This window comes from Ascochyta rabiei, chromosome 20, assembly GCF_004011695.2.
Source record: "Ascochyta rabiei chromosome 20, complete sequence".
Lineage (NCBI taxonomy): Eukaryota > Fungi > Ascomycota > Dothideomycetes > Pleosporales > Didymellaceae > Ascochyta > Ascochyta rabiei.
In genome coordinates this window covers 1,177,949-1,196,401 of record NC_082424.1, presented here as the reverse complement: position 1 = coordinate 1,196,401, position 18,453 = coordinate 1,177,949, and the positions used below count along the sequence as shown (strand labels likewise).

At 55.0% G+C, this 18,453-nt stretch overlaps 7 protein-coding genes across 7 annotated transcripts, besides 11 other annotated features; 3 read left to right on the top strand and 4 right to left on the bottom strand.

Moving 5' to 3' along the window:
- Nucleotides 1–2,423: 2,423 nt before the first annotated feature.
- Nucleotides 2,424–2,447: a tandem repeat.
- A 1,354-nt stretch (nt 2,448–3,801) lies between these two features.
- Nucleotides 3,802–3,839: a tandem repeat.
- Nucleotides 3,840–4,074: 235 nt separating this feature from the next.
- EKO05_0010832 (Protein S-acyltransferase) lies at nt 4,075–7,984 on the top strand (the record flags this gene model as incomplete). The annotated part of the gene is made up of 4 exons (XM_038943528.1): nt 4,075–5,197; nt 5,245–5,639; nt 5,691–6,529; nt 6,574–7,984. The coding sequence occupies 4 exons, from the start codon at nt 4,075–4,077 to the stop codon at nt 7,982–7,984; spliced, it is 3,768 nt and encodes a 1,255-aa protein (XP_038793769.1).
- Nucleotides 4,274–4,335: a tandem repeat.
- Nucleotides 6,134–6,170: a tandem repeat.
- Nucleotides 7,939–7,978: a tandem repeat.
- Nucleotides 7,985–8,508: 524 nt separating the features above from the next.
- Nucleotides 8,509–9,805, bottom strand: EKO05_0010831 (uncharacterized protein; the record flags this gene model as incomplete). Its single annotated transcript, XM_038943657.2, has 2 exons — nt 8,509–9,725; nt 9,775–9,805. 2 exons carry the CDS (start codon nt 9,803–9,805, stop codon nt 8,509–8,511), a joined length of 1,248 nt encoding a protein of 415 aa, XP_038793768.2.
- Nucleotides 9,806–9,984: 179 nt separating this feature from the next.
- Nucleotides 9,985–11,274, bottom strand: EKO05_0010830 (uncharacterized protein; the record flags this gene model as incomplete). Its single annotated transcript, XM_059637855.1, has 1 exon — nt 9,985–11,274. One exon carries the CDS (start codon nt 11,272–11,274, stop codon nt 9,985–9,987), a length of 1,290 nt encoding a protein of 429 aa, XP_059493838.1.
- Nucleotides 10,217–10,272: a tandem repeat.
- Nucleotides 10,589–10,675: a tandem repeat.
- Nucleotides 10,987–11,063: a tandem repeat.
- A 958-nt stretch (nt 11,275–12,232) lies between the features above and the next one.
- EKO05_0010829 (uncharacterized protein) lies at nt 12,233–13,306 on the bottom strand (the record flags this gene model as incomplete). The annotated part of the gene is made up of 3 exons (XM_038943644.2): nt 12,233–12,543; nt 12,797–13,099; nt 13,294–13,306. The coding sequence occupies 3 exons, from the start codon at nt 13,304–13,306 to the stop codon at nt 12,233–12,235; spliced, it is 627 nt and encodes a 208-aa protein (XP_038793767.2).
- Nucleotides 12,243–12,295: a tandem repeat.
- Nucleotides 13,179–13,201: a tandem repeat.
- Nucleotides 13,307–13,673: 367 nt separating the features above from the next.
- Nucleotides 13,674–13,715: a tandem repeat.
- Nucleotides 13,716–13,980: 265 nt separating this feature from the next.
- EKO05_0010828 (uncharacterized protein) lies at nt 13,981–14,274 on the top strand (the record flags this gene model as incomplete). The annotated part of the gene is made up of 1 exon (XM_059637854.1): nt 13,981–14,274. One exon carries the CDS (start codon nt 13,981–13,983, stop codon nt 14,272–14,274), a length of 294 nt encoding a protein of 97 aa, XP_059493837.1.
- Nucleotides 14,275–14,681: 407 nt separating this feature from the next.
- Nucleotides 14,682–15,089, top strand: EKO05_0010827 (uncharacterized protein; the record flags this gene model as incomplete). The annotated part of the gene is made up of 1 exon (XM_038943638.2): nt 14,682–15,089. One exon carries the CDS (start codon nt 14,682–14,684, stop codon nt 15,087–15,089), a length of 408 nt encoding a protein of 135 aa, XP_038793766.2.
- A 559-nt stretch (nt 15,090–15,648) lies between these two features.
- EKO05_0010826 (uncharacterized protein) lies at nt 15,649–17,041 on the bottom strand (the record flags this gene model as incomplete). The annotated part of the gene is made up of 2 exons (XM_038943671.2): nt 15,649–16,663; nt 16,710–17,041. The coding sequence occupies 2 exons, from the start codon at nt 17,039–17,041 to the stop codon at nt 15,649–15,651; spliced, it is 1,347 nt and encodes a 448-aa protein (XP_038793765.2).
- Nucleotides 17,042–18,453: the final 1,412 nt, after the last annotated feature.

Here is an 18,453-nt window from a genome sequence, read left to right as displayed (position 1 = left end):
GAGGTGATTCAAGAGGCAGTCATAACCCTCATGATGGTCCGTTGCAAACCTCATCAGTGTTGGGATAGTATACTTTTAGGCTAGTGCGAGAAAGTGTATCGAGCGCTGAGAAACGACCGGACAGCTCATACGCAGGCCTTTTCTACTCGTGTCATAACTCTGCCACTCAGACATCACGCAAAGACAGTTTATCAAGGTATTTAAGCTTTTTTAGAGGAGCTGGAGTAGGAACTGCCACCTTTCTGTGAAAAAAACGAAGGCTAGCAAGCCTCTCATCATCGATGCTGCTCAGCATCATTTGACCGTAAGGCTTCTGGATAGATATAGTACACCTGTGTTTCCCTATCCATATATAGATTAAACTTGCCGAGTGTATACTGATAAGTCTCATTCAGCCGTACTTGACGAAGTGGCTCGCGGGACACTGACGTCCTGTATTATGTATTAGGCACCGACCGTCACGACAGCGATATGTCAGCGTATTATTAGATGCAACACAACTCTTCTCAAGCAATGTGACTTGCAGCGCAAGATGCATGCTACCAGCTTAGGAATTACGCAACTTTGGCAGGCTTGCCTGAGAAAAAGGTACCACACATCCTTCACGGACAGCCTGACGCATATGTCGAGCTTCTTTGTGAGACAGACGTCCAGATGTCTACTGAGACCCCACTCGGGGAGCTGTATATGGCAATAGCCAACCGCTTTCGGCCAGGATTTAGAACAACCTTAGGGAAGGACGAGTACTATACCTCCTGCGTTGACATTGACCGGAGATGGAACCTGGAGTGTATCAATGCTGTCTAGAGTTTCCATGCCCCATAAAGTTATTGAGAAGCTTAAAGAGGCTCAGATGGTAGGTAATTACGTTGCATTTGAAGTAGGGCGCAGTACACGTGTTGTGGCTACGTTCTAATCGAGTCTAATAGGACATCCAGTTCTATTGGAAGAGATATTAGGCAGCGAAATCGCACGGGGTGGCAACAAACCGGCCAGTACCTGACGTACTCGGAGCGGGCCTACTTAGGTAACTAGGGTTTAGATTAGGTACCTAGGTACCTACGGAGGAAGAGTGATGAGCAAGAATGTCGCAGGCGAATCAGACTCAGGTACAGATCATGTTTTGCCTAAGTTAAACGCAATACGAGCCGTGCATATCTCCTGATGCACTGACGTTATATCTACATAGCCCTTGGCCATATTAGGTCCAATGGAAGCTCGAGCAGGCTCTCAAGGATTCCGCAGATAACGCGTACAGAGAGTCATAGACACAGGGTGGATTCAGACCCTCGAAGCCCTGACGTTCATGTTGGAGCGACATATGTTGTGAATTGGTGGGTCTCGCAGTGTTACGGGACAAATGGGAGGTAGATCTCCATGCATGTAGATGACATTTGCTAGTCTGGCGGCGGTGTTGCGCAGCACGGGTCCAGCAGGATAACGAAAGGAGTATATACGGCGACGATAGATGGGTCTGATTCTTGCCTCGCCGAAGTGATGATCGTGGTTGCCAGCTCGCCGTCCCACGGGACAGTCTATGTCCCATGGTCCACAGCGCCTCTAGCGTTGGTCAATGCCCCAACTCAAGATACCATTACACGTAGTCTCTATGGCTTAGCTGCTTAAAAAGAAGCTTGTCGAGTGGTTTGCGGCAAACGGCAGCGTACCGTGCGGCCCGTACGTGACAAGCTGATCCTACCATTGCGCCAATTGCATGGGCGACCGCTGATTGTCGGCATACGATTGGCTGGTATACAGGGGCGTGAAATTTGACTGCTGCTAGGTGGATACTGCAGATCGCTACGTGGAGACGGAGCTTTTAGGAAACAGCTGATAGCGAGACCCTGGCAAGAATGTTAGGCCACCACAGCGGAGAAACAAGGCCACCACAGCGGAGACTAAGGCCACCCCCGCGGAAACCTGATACTACTCCATACCGATGTGCAATGTGCAGCTAATTTGTTATGCACTGGAAAATAGCAGCTTCGCGAAGAACTTTTTCTCTTGCAAATAGCAATAATGGTAATACTATTACATCACCTTCAAGGTCCTCCAAACTGTTGCAAGATCAAACCTCATTGTGAATAGTTCCTGGCTTTGAAGACAGGCATATGCGCAGTTCAAGCTTCTACGCGGCTAAGCTTTCAGGCTGCTCAAGCCTGAAGAAGCAATTTATATGTGACGTTGTTTATTCACGCTTCCCCGGATGCTTCTCCACACGTCTCTACCGGTCAACCAGCATTCCCTTTCTGCGCTGTCCTCCGCCTTCCTCTTCCGTTGCCCCATTCATTGTAACTGTTACGGTATGCGCTCCTGATGCTTGCCATGACGGTTCCACTGCTCTGTGCTCCTCTGCCGCGGGCCTCTACGTCACCAGAGAGAAATACAACATAAAAGCCAGCTCATTGTCTTCGTTTCCTGCTATCATCAACTTCATCATCATCATCGTATTCCTTCAAACTCCTCAATCCCCAATTACAATCCACTCAAGCACAATGCAGTTCAACGTTCTCGCCATCCTCAGCTTGCTGGCCATTACCGGCTCCGCGCAAAGGTGTCTGAAGGGCAACAACCACAACCGCGGAGAGAGCTGCGAGGGAGTTGGAAACCTCGTGTGCAGCCACAACCTTAAGCACGTCGTGAGTATCCCGACAAACCCAGCGTCAACGTTGGGGAGGCTTTTTGCTGTTATGAGTACAGCAGCGTTTCTGGACGCTCTGCTAACTGCATGTCAACGCAGCTTGTTTGCAACGATAACCACATCTGGGAGAGGTCTTCTGACTGTGAGTTATTCTCTACTTCGTGGCTTCTTGGATATCGATTGACTTGGATTTAGGTGGCGGACTTTGCCTCAGCGGCTCGTGCCACTGCGGTTAAGGGATTACGTGCTTGGCTTCGGGGGTGAATTGGTAGCTGGAACTTGCACAATCTGGCTACAAGGTGGCAGGTGTGGAAGGGTTTAGTTGGCGTTCACGCGTTGCTGTGTATTCGGATAGAGCAGACAAGATAGCTCCGCTCGCTAGCTATACTTGAATACAAGCTCTCAATCAAACACAAGAAGCTCTCCATCGTCGCATACTGATTGCTGGCCTCAAGCTCACTGTCAAGGTGAGAATCTGGTGGGAGTTTCCGGAGGTATCGTTTGAACTCGACGATAACAAAAAGCACTGTCTACCAAGGATACTCTTCAGTCTGAGCAGCTAAAACGAGGAGTGGGTGTGTGTTCGATTATGTGTGCTCAGGCTGCAGGAACCCTGTGGCCGTTCACCGGACAGGTGGAGCCAAGGGCCATTGTGTTTTGAGTATCTCTCGACGGCATTGATGGGATGGTGTTGGTAGTGCGGTGATGCTTCAGTGCGTCAGCACGTCAGTACGTAACGGGTTAGACCGAGAACTAGCTCGAGGTACAAAAACTCTGCCACCTCCTTGGAGCAACCAATCCACATAAATTCCACCCGCCCAACGCCCTCATCGGCTGGCTCCTTGCGATAAGAAGGAGAAAGTCAGAAACGACAGACTCGTGTGTAAGCGGTGCAGGTGCAGTGTAGACGCGGGGTAGATGCGGTGGGTGAGCAGGTAGGTTAGATGATAGATGAAGTGAAGAAGACCAGGAACCATTCATGCCTGTGGGGGACACGTATCTTATGTGTCGAATCCCACATTACATGGGTCCGAGAAGAAACACCAACGAAGCACTCTGACGTGGCTGGCTTGCTTGTGGCCTTTCGCGATTGCTACTTCATCGCAGCGTACATTCTTTTTGCGGTCGATTGCACTTGATCAGGGAGGTAATTTGCTCCTTGTGTGGTGTCGTGTGCCGTGTGCTGCTGTTCTTTGTGGAGGCGATGAATATTTAAGTCAATACGAGTCCAACGATGACTGCCACCCACATCAGCAGCGCGGTGTAGTGTAGTCATGGGAGCGTGGTGTAGTATCGAAGGTGTCTGCGGCGATGAACGGTTATCGATAGCACTAGCCTGCTTGCTTGCTAGGTAACAGGCACCTGGCATACTTAGCTTAGCACAGCGGGGGCGGGGCACCCATGACGCCCGCCGCGCCCGAGGCCGAGCAAAAATGTCTGCGACTGCGAGCGTCATGTCCTCTCACTCCGATTCGACGCCGCGTGCGCCTGACACTGCGAGTGGAGAAGCGCGCACACTGGAGCGCGATAGTGAAGAGATTGACGACTCGCATTCGTTGGACGGCGACACGCACTCGATTAACGACGACGACGGCGACACGCACTCAATTGACAACATCACGCACTCAATTAACGACGACGACGACGACGACGACGACGACGACAACGACGACAACGACGACGACTACGACGACACACACTCGAAAGAAAATCTTGCACCCCCGACGGACCATCTTGCACACTCAATCGGCCGCAACGACCTCGCCTTCGCCCCCGTCGCGCTGGCGCAGTACCACGACATTGCGGAGAAGCTGGCCGCCAACAACATCTTCCGCATCCTGCGCTCGCCTGCGCCCATTCGTGTGTGGGTGTACCGCTCCCTCTTCGCCGAGACGCGCCTGTGGGACGCGTGGAACCGCTCGTCGTCGCGCAGCGCCATGGACCGCCAACACCAAGACCGCGAGCATGAGGACCGCGGAGAGGCGGAAAGCGTCGCCGACTCCGACTACGATGCAGACACGATCCAGGCGCGCCCCTACCTCACAAGACTGCGCCTCGCCCTCGCCCCGTACACGGTCCACTTCCGCAGCCCAGGGTACGTGCGCGACGAAACACTGCGCATGCTGGAGCGGGACGTGGTCAAGAAGACGCTCGAGGACTCGCGGAAGCGCATCGAGCTGAGGGAGGAACTCGGGCTGTCGTGGGAGTTCTGGGACGATCTCGCCGGCGTGCTGAAGGCCGCCATACCCTCGCTCGAGAAGCGCTGCTTTGCCCAGCCAGACCCTGCCGCGCCCGAGTACGAGGGCCTGTCTGGGCCGCTGATTGCCGGCTACTCGCCGAATCTGCTGAGGGATCTCGAGAAGCTGAATCAACTCGTGTGCATCGCCCGCAATGTGCTGGTCCACGGCGAGCGCGTGCAGAATCTGAGCGCCGAACGCCTGTTCGACAAGGACATCTTCAACCTGGTCAATGTGTGTGTGCGAGTCACCGCGCGCGGCTACGACGGCGAAGCAGGCACGCAGGACGAAGACAAGTGGCAGGGCGTCATCAACGCCTGTAAGTGCAGCATCAACACTCGAGGAAGCGCACTGACACAAACATAGACAAAAAGCTGCTGATCACCTGCCTGCAGTTCCTCAACAACCTCATCGCGAGGAACGAGCAGCGCAAGCTGATGCTGTGGATCGAGCTGTTCGACAGCCACCTCGACAACGAGCTGCCCAACTTCGCCGACATGAAGTACAAAATGGACGAGTTCAACCCCGACCAGAACGCGCCACACGAGCAAGAACCGCCTCCCGACCACCAGCCAGCAAGAAGCCTCGACACCTTCAAGATCCCTCAGCAGCCTGCCTCGTCGCCGTTTCTGCTGTATATTGGCGAGACGGGCAACGAGGTCAAGAAGGCGCTGATGCAGCATGGCGACAAGGCTGGCGCCAACGAGATCGCTGCAGAGTGCCGGAGACGGTGGCAGACCATGGGCGAGGAGGAGAAGAACGTGAGTGCGCCGTCCCGCGCCGTGCCACCATCACCCAGCTAACTCGTTCAGAAATGGAACATGCTCTACGCCGATGTCGTCGCGAGATACCGCGATCAGATCACGCAGTCCAGCACCTACAAAAAGGTCGTGGACCAGCACGCAAAGAATGAGGAGAGCGTCCAGGCGCTCGCCAAAAGCATCAACCAGCTCCAAGTCGAAGTCGACAGGATGCGCTCCTCCATCGCCGTGTACCCTGACGGATCCAACGACCAGGAAGCCGCCCCGGTCGAGGCCTCGCAGCCCGCCAGGCCCGCAACCGATGACTCGCTGCTCGACCCCAGCATCAAGCGGTCGCCCCCGGCAGGTGAGATCGATTTCCGTGTAACCTACCCGCCATCCTTCGGTGCCGAGATCCTGCAAAATGGCAAGGACGACCTGTTGAAGCGTCTGGAGCCAGACCCCGACCGTCCTGGGCTAATCAGCCATGTAGCCTCTCCCACCTCTCCGCCGCCCGAAGACGACGACGACAACGACGACGACTACGACGACATTCCCGGCGACGAGGGGCGGGGCCTGCTCACCGACGTGCCGCTGATCCTGGGCCCGACCGAGATCGAGGTGCTGCCCATGATCATCATGGCAGGTATCGTGGAGCCATCAGAAGGGCAGCCAGGATACCACTCGGACCCCACCGTCTTCAGCAGTGTGCGCAGCATGCACGGGGTGCGCTGCCACCTGCTCCTCGCCCAGGACAACGGACGGAATCTGCTGAGAGAGCTCTTGATCTTCGTCGCGGCCTGGGACCTGCGGGAGGAAGAGCTCTACTTCCGCTTCATGGTCAAGATCATGGAGGCTATCCTCGCCAACCAGCTGCTGCCCTTCGCCTACCACGCGTTCCGAGAGTCAGAGTAGGTTGACCACTTGTATCTCAAGCTCGTGCTAACGTCCACAGATCCAAGGATATCATCTCTCCCGCGCAAGCTGTCATCATGAAGCTGCTGACCAACATATTCCGTGCAAGACAAGCACGCGCACAGCCAGCCAAGGGCATCGCCAAGTCAGCGCCGCCGCAAGTCGACCAGGGCGATGTACATATGGTCAACTTCCTCCTCACCGAGTTCCGTCGACACATCATCCCCCAGACGTGCGCGCTCATCTTCCTCCAGGGACAGATCCGCGCCGGCCATGCGCAGCCCGAGGACTTCCCCCTAAATCTATGGGACATGGAGCGCATGTACGAGGGCGTGTACCAGTATCTCGAGTTCTTCGCCATCCTCACCGAGCACGAGACGTGGAAGAGGATGCTGTCGAACTGGGAGATTGCGAATGAGCTCGTCACATTGTTGAAGGAGCTGGATGCTGCGATCCCCAAGGGCCAACTCAACGTCCCTCCTCTCCGCCACTCCACACCCGCACCTGCACCCCCGCCCGTACCCCCTCCCGCTCCAGCAGAGACCGATACCGCATCTCAACAACCACCCCCCGTAGCCGTCGAGCGGCCCTACGACCCCGCGCCCTCGCACACGGAATCCTACATCCCACCGCCTTCCTCGCCCTCACCCCGTCCCTACATGGACGAAGCCGCCGACGAGCCCTCCGACTTCGAATGGCGCAACCTGAAGAAACTCGCCGTGCTCGTCCTGTCATCTCTTGTATGGAAGAACACACTGGTACAAAACCAGATCCGGCCCCTCGGCGGCATCGAAGCCGTGCTGAACTGCTGCTCCTACGACGAGCACAACCCGTACATCCGCGAGCACGCCATCATGTGTCTGCGCTTCCTTATGGAGGGAAACCGAGACAATCAGGACCGCATCCGCGCACTTGAGCGTTACGATCAGCTGCGCGACGGCGCCAAACCCGTCACGCCCGTCGAGCAGAGTCTGCAGGAGCGGCTGATGCGAGACAAGGTCGAGAAGGCCGGCGCGAGGGGCGTTCCTGTCGGCGTTAGCGTCAAAGTCCCAGATGAAGTGCTGGATCAGCAGGGATACGAAACGTACATGGATGGCAAAGGACAGGTCATGCTGAGGAAGCGGCAGGTAGCGAGCGAAGCGAGCCAAAGCACAACAAGCCAGGCGTCTCCTGTGCCTGCAAGCAGCACGACCGCAGGGCATCAGTCCGCAGGAACCCAAAACACCCCCGCGCCCCTACCCAGCGGGCACATGGCCGGTCAGCAAACCACGTCGACGGCAGAGTCGCGCGACCCCAAGGCCCTGGAAGACCTGGTGCAGCAGGTGATGCGCGAGCTCCCCTCCAAGACAGCACTGCCGCGCTCCGGCGAGGCCGAGGCGCTGAAGAAGCTGGATAGGGGGTTCGATGGGTCTGGGTCTGGATCTGGATCCGGTGCCGGGTCTGGGCGGTGACGAAGCATCCGCAGACTCAGCTGGTGACCGGAAGAGGCGCGCACAGGTGTTGATGTGCATAAGCGTATAAGAGCACACGTATCCACATACTCTCTAGCGCACAGACAAAACACCTTTTAGCTTACACTAAACGTATTCTCTACTTCTGCACAGATCAAAGTATAACTACGTAATGATACCATGTCCCCTCTCTTTAATCTTACTAGCTCCCCCCTCCTTTTTTTGCCTTGCAAAGCACTACAAAGTAGACCTTCAAGACGCAACAAGGCCCTCGACAAACATCAAAAGGCCGCGGATTGAAGGGTACAAGGTTGTGTTGTAGTAGGGAGATTGCACATGCATGGGATTGCTATCTGTTGCGGCAGAGAATAGGCCTGTATAACGTAGCTTAGAAGGCAAGTAAGTGTGCGTAAAAAAATACCACCTTTTTGGCTGTGACACTATCACATGGAGGCGAAGCGAGAGGCGGGAATTCAAGGAGCTTCAATTTCTAATTTAGACCGTCAGGTCAGGATGGTCAACGGTCAGGCAACATTCTCCATCAGCCCGGCGCCAACCGTCCGCCCGCGCTCGCGCACAACAACGCGCATGCCCTCTTCGATCGGCAGCTCGCGCTCCAGCTGCACAACAACACGCGCGACTTCGCCGGGCTTGACGATGCGCGGCTTCTTCTTGGTCACCTCGCCCGTGAACTTGTTCAGCTTGGCGCTCAGCACGCGGATGCTGCCGGGGCTGTTGAGCGTGCTGCGGAAGACTTCGACGGGCATGGGCAGGACGTGCTCAAATGCCAGCAGCTTCGAGGTGAAGGCTTTGACGAGCTTGACGGGCGCTCGCGGCGAGCACACCATGTCGCCCTGGCGCAGGTGCACGGGGTCGATGTCGGTGAGGTGGAGAGTCGGGATCTGGCCTGCGACGGCCCAGTCGACCGGGGCGTCCTGGACTTCGATGGATTTGATGGTTGCTGTTTCGTTGGCGGGCAGTGCGAGGATGACGTCGCCGACCTGGAGAGTGCCTGCGTCGATGCGGCCGGATATGCTGAGGGGAGAGCGCATGTCGCCGCGGAACACATCAGCCACGGAAAGACGGAGCGGCTTCTCGAGCTGGCGCTGGGGCAGCTCGATGCGCTCGAGCGCTTCCAGGAGCGTCTCGCCCGTATACCAGTCGGCAGCCGGGTTCTCGATCTTGTTGACGACGTTCTCGCCTGTGAGACCGGCCAGCGGGATGAAGGTGATGCGCTTCTCGGCAAAGCTGGCTTCCGTCAGGAAGGCCGTCATCTTCTTCGTTATCTCGTCGAAGCGCCCTTTGGACCACGCCACGGTGTCCATTTTGTTGACGGCAACGATGATGTGCTGCATGCCCATACTTCGCGCGATGAGGATGTGCTCTTTTGTCTGCCCCTTCAAGCCCGCTTCGAAGCTGTTGGTGCTCGAGTCGATGACCAGCACGGGAAAGTCTGCTTGCGAAGAGCCCGAGATCATGTTCGGGATGAAGTCCTTGTGGCCGGGAGCGTCCAGGATGGTGAAGCGCGATGTGTCGGTCTCGAAGTAGTTCGTCGCAATGTCCACGGTGACACCGCGGCTGCGCTCCTCGCTCGTCTCGTCCATGACCCACGCCAGCGCAAACGACGACTTCCCTATTGTCTCGGCCTCTTTGCGCAGCTTGTCAATTGATCGCTGGTCGATGACCTTGAGGTCGTACAACAGGCGGCCCATGAGCGTACTCTTGCCGTGGTCGACGTGGCCTGCTGGCGTTAACTCGCGGCGCTAGTGAAAGGAGCGTCAGTGACGTACCAACGACTACAAAGTTGGCCATCCGCTTCATGCCGCTCTTTTGTAGTTCGTCGAGGACGTTCAGGTTTTTGCTCTTCACCTTGGGCTCGTCGACGGCCAGCTTCTCGACCGAATCGGCGAGTCGGTCTCCGTTGGCGGCGGCCGCTGGTTTCTTCTTCTTGGGTGTGGTGCCTGTATTTCTTAGAAAGCGCGCTTCAAGTGCGTGCCAAGTCAACGCCGCCCCGTGCCTGCGCCTTTGCTCGCCTGCGCCGCTCGTACGATGTCGTCAGGACTGGGGCCCTCGAACGGTCTTGCATTTTGGTAGTCTTTGTAGTGGCTGTAAGGCGCTGGGTAGTCTTGGTGCAGGGTCTGTGGGGGTTGTGATGGGTGAGAGGCGCCACAAAGAGTGGATGCGAACATGGAGGCTGTGGCTCGCTGCGCCGGGTGCTCGACCTCGATGGCTGGCTTGGGTGCTTCCGGCTCGGGCGCTGTGTCTACGACTGGGGCTTCAGGCTTGGGAGACGGAGAGCGTTTTCGAGCCGTGTACTTTGCGATGCGCGAGGGACGGTCAGCTGCTGCGGCTGTTGTGGCGTCTCTGCTCTTGACCGTGAGCTTGTCGAGCATGGCGACGGCAGCGTCTGTCTCGGCGTTGGCGTTGGAGGCCGCCTGGGCTTCTTCTCGCTCCTTCCTGCGCTTGGCTGCGAGCGCGGCCAGCTTCGACGAGCCACCGAGCAGACCACCGCGGAAGCATGGTTGGTCGACGGTGATGACGCCGCGTCTGTGGGCGGGGATGTTGGCCCAGGGAGCGTCGGCGAAGAAGTCATGCATAATTGACGGCATGGCACTAGGTGGCAGTGGCATCGTGGTAGGTGGCAGTGGCATCGTGATAGGTGGCTGTGGCATAGCACTAGGTGGCTGTGGCGCAACGGGGTAGGCTGACTCGACGCAGCTGTACAGGTCAAGAGATTGCTTACCGGCAGGGACAGGCGCCTTCTCTCCAGCCGCACTCGCAGCCTGGTCGAAGCGCGAGGCAGGCTTGTCCTTCTTGGGCTGTGCGTCTGGCTTGGGCGCCGTGGGCAGCGCAGCGAACTTGTTCTTCAGGTAGCTCACGCTCTTGCCGACGTCGTAGTAGTAGTGCCACAGCGCCTCCTGGATCTGGGCGTCGCTGATGGTGGACCCCGCGCTCCCCAGGGCCTCGCGCGCGCTGGCGGTGCTGGTGCGCATCTGCTCCTTGTCGTCTGCCGTCATGGCCTCGGCCTCGTCTTCCTCGTAGTAGTCGTCGTCGTCATCGTAGAGGTCGTCGTCGTCGTAGCCCACGTTTCTGGTGCGCTGCATGGCGGTGGCGGGTGCTGCAGCAAGTGGATCTCTCGGCTCGGAAGCTGTGGACGGATCTTGCGAGTGCGTCGAGGGCGATGGTGGGCGTGCAAAGAGTCGAACGCTCGCTTCCAAACAAATGTTCAATGTTGGCGTGGGGCTGTCGTTGACGTCTGTTGCCCCGCGGCGATCCAGGAGCCATGACATCAATGCTCCAACAACAATCAGTCGCGTCTAACGCGTTCCTCTTGCACTCCCCAACCGTCGCAGCACGACAGAACAGCACAATGTTTGGATGACTACCGTAATAAAAGAACCTTTTAACGTTTACATTAATTACTCTAAGAAAGAAACAGAATAGTGGTAAGAGTATATGCTGTAAGAAAGAAATAATATATTAGTACAATTAGTTCAACAACAGAACAGCACAATGTTTGGATAACTACTTTAATAAAAGAATCTTTTAAAGTTTACATTAATTACTCTAAGAAAGAAACAGCATGGTAGTAAGAGGTTATACTCTAAGAAAGAAATAATATAGTAGTATAATTATTTCAATAACAGAACAGCATAATACTTAGATAACTACTGTAATAAGAGAACGTTTTAACGTTTACATTAATTACTCTAAGAAAGAAACAGTATCGTAGTAAGAGTATATACTCCAAGAAAGAAATAATCTAGTAGTACGATTACTTCAACAACAGAACAGCATAATACTTAGATAACTACTGTAATAAAAGAAGGTTATAACGTTTACATTAATTACTGTAAGAAGAAAATAGTATAGTGGTACAACTATATACTCCAACGAAAGAACAGCACAACATCTTGATTTGACTGGCTTAACAAAAGAATAGCACAATGTTTAGATCGACTAATTCAACAAAAAAACAGCACAATAGTTGGATTAGTTATTTCAAAAACAGAACAGCACAATGTGCGGATGACTACTTCAACAAAAGAAGCTCATAACAACTTGGATTGACTACTTCAACACACACTGCTGCTCCCTGGACTGACTGCACAACTCGCGCTGACGTGTTATTGGGGTATAGTATTTATTAGTGAAATCGGACAGCAAAACACGTGGACGGGCAAACAGAGGAACAAACAAACGACGGGAGAGCCACAATCAGCTCCACCTCTAGACAAAGTGTAGTGTTTACTTGTCCGCAGGCGCCGGTGCACTGGTGGCAGACGCCGCAGCCGTGGCAGGGGCAGGGGCGGCCTCGGCCTTGGGCTCAACGGCAAAGTCAGGCTCATCCAAAGGGCCGCTCGTAGCAGACATGCCAGGCGCAGGCTTGGTCGCGGGGATGGCGGGCAGGTCGGCTGAAGGCGCCGGCGCAGGGGGCTGCGAGGCAGGTGCGGGAGCAGTGGGGCTCGCCTCGGTGTCGACGGGGGCGTCGGTGGCGGGCGTCTGCGCAGAGACAGCCGTCGGGGGAGCAGGGGCAACGGCACCAGCAGGCTCAGGGGCTGGAGAAGACATGTCGTCAGTCTATGGATATCTTGGAAGGAACAGTAAAGTCGCTGACGATGTCGACAGGACGAGAGAGGAAAAGAAAAAGCGGTCGACGTGGACGGTTACTGGTGGAGGTGGGCGCAAGGCTGCTCAGAGAGGACCGTCGCGGCCACTGTTGAGCGCAACCTTCTGCCGCCGCCTGGACCCATCCCAGCAGTCCTCGTCGCCGTGTTCGCGCGTCTGAGGGAGAAAGAGATGGTGACGTACTCTGCGTGGCCTGCTTGACCTCAGCCAAGGCCGCGGCCTCGTCCCTGTTGGGCTCGCTCGGTGCTGGCGCCGCTGCGGGCTGAGCAGCGGGCGCGGTGCCCGTCGATGCCGGGGCAGCCTCGCTCTGGGCGGGCTCAGGAGCCGTGGCTGGTGCTGGCGCTGCGGGTGTCGTTTCGCTCGGCTTCGAGTCGCTGGCCGAGGGCTGTTCGGTAGCAGCAGTCGGCGTGGGCTCCTCCTTCTTGGCCTTCTTCTTGCTGAAGAGGCCCTTGAAGGCCTTCTTCACCTGGTCCATGGCGTCCGGTGCTGTTGATGGCATGTCAGTTGGATATTGCGTGTGGGGAACCACGTTTGAAGGAGGTTTCGGGAGGACAGGATCACATGGAAAAAAAAAAAAAAAAAAAAAAAGGCCTGGTTCAAGTGTAGACAAAGCTTTTGCAGTGTTGTTTCGTAGTGTGGTGTCTTGAAAACGGACTCCAGACGAGCAGGCGGCTACTTACGAACTCCAGGCATGATGGCGGTTAGTGATGCTTTCGAGTAGCGTGAATGTGTGTCAAGGACAAGTGGAGAGGCGGCAGCTGTTTGCACAACAAGACCGATTCTGCTGGAAAGCGTCGTGTCAGGTCGTGTGGAGTGAAGACGAGCGTTGTCGAGGGAGCTCCTGCGCGTGTTCTCGACCTGCTGACACGGGCCAATCAAGGGCAGCCCCACATGTATCAAGGCCCGCTCGAGCTTATTTCTCGCACGGCCCACGTCCACGGTCCATCGACAAACCACGACCACGCCCGAGCAGGCAAGGCTTCCCGCTGCCGAAATAGGCTGCCGCCTGTCACTCGCAGCACCAGAAAGGAGGCTGGCGACTTGATTCGCGTGCATCAAGACACTGCAACACTGCAACACTGTAATACTGCAATACTGCAACGATTCAATGGAAAGATGGCCTTCGTAGCAGCGACAACGGCCACCACCTCTCTCGTCTCAATCGTCCTCCATCAGAGCGTGCTCATCCAAGTTGTCCTTGCCGTCATCGCAATCTGCCTCTGCACAAGGTTCATTTCGGAGTACCGTTTCACTACAATCAAGAACGGCCGAGCCGCTGGCATTGCGCCCCCAACACTGCCACACTGGATCCCAGGGCTTCGTTATGCTCTTAACATGGCCTAGAGCGCTAAGGGCTTTGTCGCCAAATGCCTGTATGCTTCAGACCGGCGACATGCCTCTATCCTCTCGGCAGTCATGTTGACGCTTCCAGGAACAAATATAGAGGCGAAACCCCCTTCTTCATCGACGGCGCACGAAACAAGATCCTCATCCTGCTCCATCCAAAGCATGTCAAGCACATGCTGCGTTCCGCAACTGAATGCGATCCCAACCCGTATGTCCACGAGGAGATGATGCACCAGTTGATGAGCAGCCCGCACGCCGCCGTCAACTACTACAAGTGTCTAGAGAGTACCGTGGACTATGACCAGATGGTCTAAGTACGGCAGCTCTGTACAGACTTAGCACTGCCTGCTCTAGACAAGAGAATGTTTGACACTCTGAAACGCAACATCATTAACGCTTGTGCGCCTGCAGTCGGCGGCGAGTGGACAGACATCCCAGATCTGTATGCCTTCTTTGAGACGCAGGCCACTCGCACTATCATGGAAATCCTGCTGGGATCTGATATCGTCGAAAATTATCCTACCTTCGCTGCTGATATGTGGTTCTTTATTGAAAGTACAGACCTCTTCCTCCTAGGGTTGCCCAAATTTTGAATGCCAAAGCCTACGCTACAAGAGACCGCCTACTTAAGCATCTTCGGGCCTTGAGTCAAATTCTTGACTCCTTGAACGAGCAGAAAGCCTTTAACAACGAATGGCACCCTGTTGGCGGGTCAGTACTCATGCAAGAGCGCGAAAGAATGTATCCCACCCTCCCCGGCCACGATCTTGAAGCACGCGCCGCCCAAACCCTCGGCATCCTTTACGCTAGCACCAGTATCCTTGTTCCTGTGTCATTCTGGCTCTGCTATGAGACTCCCTGCTGTCCGACTCTTCAAGGGCGCGTTATCAGCGAGCTCAGAGCCGCCCGCGACCTGGTCTCCCAGCAGCATGACTCCTCTTATTTAAGCGGCACGCCCTTCTTGCAATCTCTTTATGCCGAAACCTTGAGAAAGTACGGCATCACCATCCCCGCCCCTCGCGTCGTAGTCCCTATATTTGCGCTTGATGACAAGTATGTCGTCCCGCAGGGCACAACTATTATCATGCCAACTAAATACATTGGACAGTACACGCCGGGGTGGGCTTAAGTGCGGCCCTCGCTTGTTCAAACCCCTCTCGATTGCTTCTGGCCCGAGCGGTTCCTTATAAACAGAGACACTGAGAAAGAGCGCTTCAGCGATGCCGGCCTGATCGGCAACTGGACCTCCTTTGGCGGCGGAGCGCACCACTGTCCCGGGAGATTCTGGGCGCGGAACATCGGCATGGTGATGCTAGCCGTGTTCATCGAAGAGTTCGAAATCGAGATACTCGACATACACGCAGCGAGAAAGTTCGATCCTGTCTGGCACAAGTCTGCTTTCGGGACTGCAAGACCAACGGGGAAGATTGCAGCAAGACTCCGCAGGAGAGCGTCATGATATCCATAATTCTAGCCACGTATCATACACATCTACGCAGCTTTGTAATGCATCCCTTACACTCTTTCCTAGTCCAACCACCCAGTGCACCCTGCCAACCAGAAAGGATGAAAAGGGTGCTCAAACAAACTGACCGGCGGCCCTGCATTTCCCTTCTCCTTTGCTTCCCCCATTCCCTTTCCCGCTTCCTTTCCCGTTTTCTTTTTACCCCCCTCACCACCACCCCCTCTTAATTATTAACCGTTATGTTGTCTGCTTTCGTGCTCGGGATGACTGGGTGTATTGGGGGGCTGTGGGTCGTGGTGTCTGGAGGGCTGGAGGCGTTGTTGCGCATCGTAGAGACTATAGAGATGTTGGGGGTTATCGTGATGGAGGAGAAATCAATGCTAATGTTGAGGTATTTAATACAGGTGAAAGTGCACTCGTCAGAAGCCGTGTGTTGTTGTTTCATCATGAAAATCATGTACATACAGCACCACCTCCACCATCGTGCACCAACACTAAGCAGACCCCAAACAAATCCCTCCCTAGAAAGTCCTTGCCCCTCTCCCCATCCGCGGCGAGGGTAACGGCGGCACGAACCGCCTCCCCTCCTCCCCAGCCCCCAGTAACCCCCCTCAGCCACAGAGATGACTTTCGATCTATAGAACACATAATCCGAACTCGGGCGTCGCTGGGGTCTCGTTGTTCCAGATTCTTCGTCTTCTTCCCAGTCCGGGGTCGACGGTAGGTATCCGAGCTGGTGGGCGTTGTTGGGGATGCCTAGGGGATCTTGGTCGATGAATGGTGAGGTGGAGGGTGCGTCGGAGGCGCCTACTAGGCGGTTAAAAACATTGTTTGGCGCGGCTGGGGTGGTGCTTGCGAAAACCAACGGGGAAAAGTAGGCGTCGCAGCTAGGCGGTGAACGGACGAGACCGTGGGTTGCGAGGGGGCGGCAATAGGGCGACGTTACGGGCTCGAATGCGGCGGAGGGATCTGTGCTCGGGTGCGAGGAGTGGGATGATAGGGAGCCGAATTTCTTCACGTCCCAGCGCTTTGCGGGGTCTGTTTGTGCGTAGAGGGATGATGCCGTGCAGCTCATGTCTTTTGCCACCAGGGGGTGCAGTCCTGGTAGGCATGCGCTTGCGACGGAGAGGGTCTGGGCGATTTGCATGCAGAGTGTGGTGTTCCAGCTATCGGGTGTTGGGGAGGAGGAGGTGGATGCGTTGAAATAGTAGAGCTGTGCGCTTACTGCTGCAATGATGCTGGTTTCTTCAGTATTGATCAGAGAGTATGGAGCTTGTCACTGACCTCAGCCGCGAGAAGAATGTGGCGGACACGTAGAGTCGGTTTCCGACCGAGGTGCCTCTTGTCCAGACAGCGAGCGGGACCAGAACAAGAAGAACCTCCGTCGCTATGTTGATCGATGCAAGGAAGTTGCCAAAGGCTGCGATGTCGATGCAGTGATCCCTCTTCAAGATGTCCCAGGGGTTCGGCAACCGGCACTGGAAAGCAGTGACGAGGATCCCGCTAATCGTCCATCCGGAGGTGAAGAGCGCTAGAATAATCGATGTGTACTCGAAGAGGCGTCCGGTAAACAGCTTCCGGATCAAAAGGCTGATGGATATCTTTGCGCAGCCCATGTTGGCAATGAACATAATGCTCGACACGTAAGCAGTCTTTTATAGTCAACATTGATAAGTCCGAAGGAAATAGTCGGAGCAACCTTTTGATATATCGCACCGTTACCAAGCGACGTGTTTGGGAGTTGCTGGCCGCTTGCGTCTTTCCACTGGATTGATACTGCCACAGTCTGGCCAAAGCTAAAGACCTTACATGAATTAGTAATTAGGGGCTATAAGATGACCGGGAAAGCTTGCAGCTGCTAGCAACAGGAAAATATCATCTGGCGCGAATAGCTTTTTGTTTGTTCTTCTCGAGAATTTCACCGCAAAACGGGCGATCAACGTGGAGATGACAAGTGCAAGAAGCACCCACGAAACGACGCTCATGATGGTCGCTCGGCTGTTTGGAGAGTTCGTTTCTCGTAGTTGAAGGTCTTTCATGGCTGCTGTCGATACAACGTCGATGGTAGGACATGCTAGTATCGTCACGAATGGAGGCCAAATTTGACAACGAAGCACACTTGACGCAGAAGTTCAAGAAGGTGGAAAAGGTACTGCACGTGCGGCTTTCGTATGCTGGTAAAGACGTGTCCGCTTTTTTTGACAGCCGAATGTGATTCGCGGTGGTGTCTATTTTCGTCGCATCAGGAAGGGCGCCCTTACGATGCGTGCTATTTGCAGCTTTTCAGCCCCACGATTTTTGTTGACTGAGGGTACATTCTGCTGGAATTTGCAGGAAATTTTCCAAAAGTATGCACACTGTTTCTAATGAGGCATGTGCATGTTTAGGAATGTTGGAGATGCTGTCAGTGAGCGAGAGATGGAGGCGCAGCCACGGGCATTAAAAAAAGGTTCCCGACGCTAGCGCTGATTGGGTCGTTGTCTTGCATCATCTCACAAATGACATTCAAGATGTGAGCTCATTCTTTTGCGACCATCTACCCGCCCTCATAGTCACAATACATGAAGAGTTAGTGGTTTGCCAGTTCTTCTACAGTATTCGAACATTTCATTGCACTCAACGACATTATTTCTATCTCAAACTTCGAATCGCTTTGAGTGTTTCCTACAGATCAGACGTCTCAACAGAGCTGTCTTGAACGGCCAACACACTGCGCCTTTGTACAGAACCATGTCACGTGTGTAACCTGGAAGCGCGCGTTCACAAATTTATCCGGCCGGACGGGACCATGCTACAACTTGCATCAATCTAGTAAAATTGATTGCTAATCCCACAGTATGACGCAAGAGCGGTAGAGAGGCGTGTGTCCTCGAACTTAAGTTGATGCCGAGGCCGGTGCCTGTGAAAGGCGGGGCCCCGCAACTGATCTCTGTCGTACATTACAGGTAGCTTGCAGGAAAGTCGGACATTTCACAAATACGATCAAGTCTCAGATTGAACCTGAAAGAATAAGGCTCCTAAATTAGAC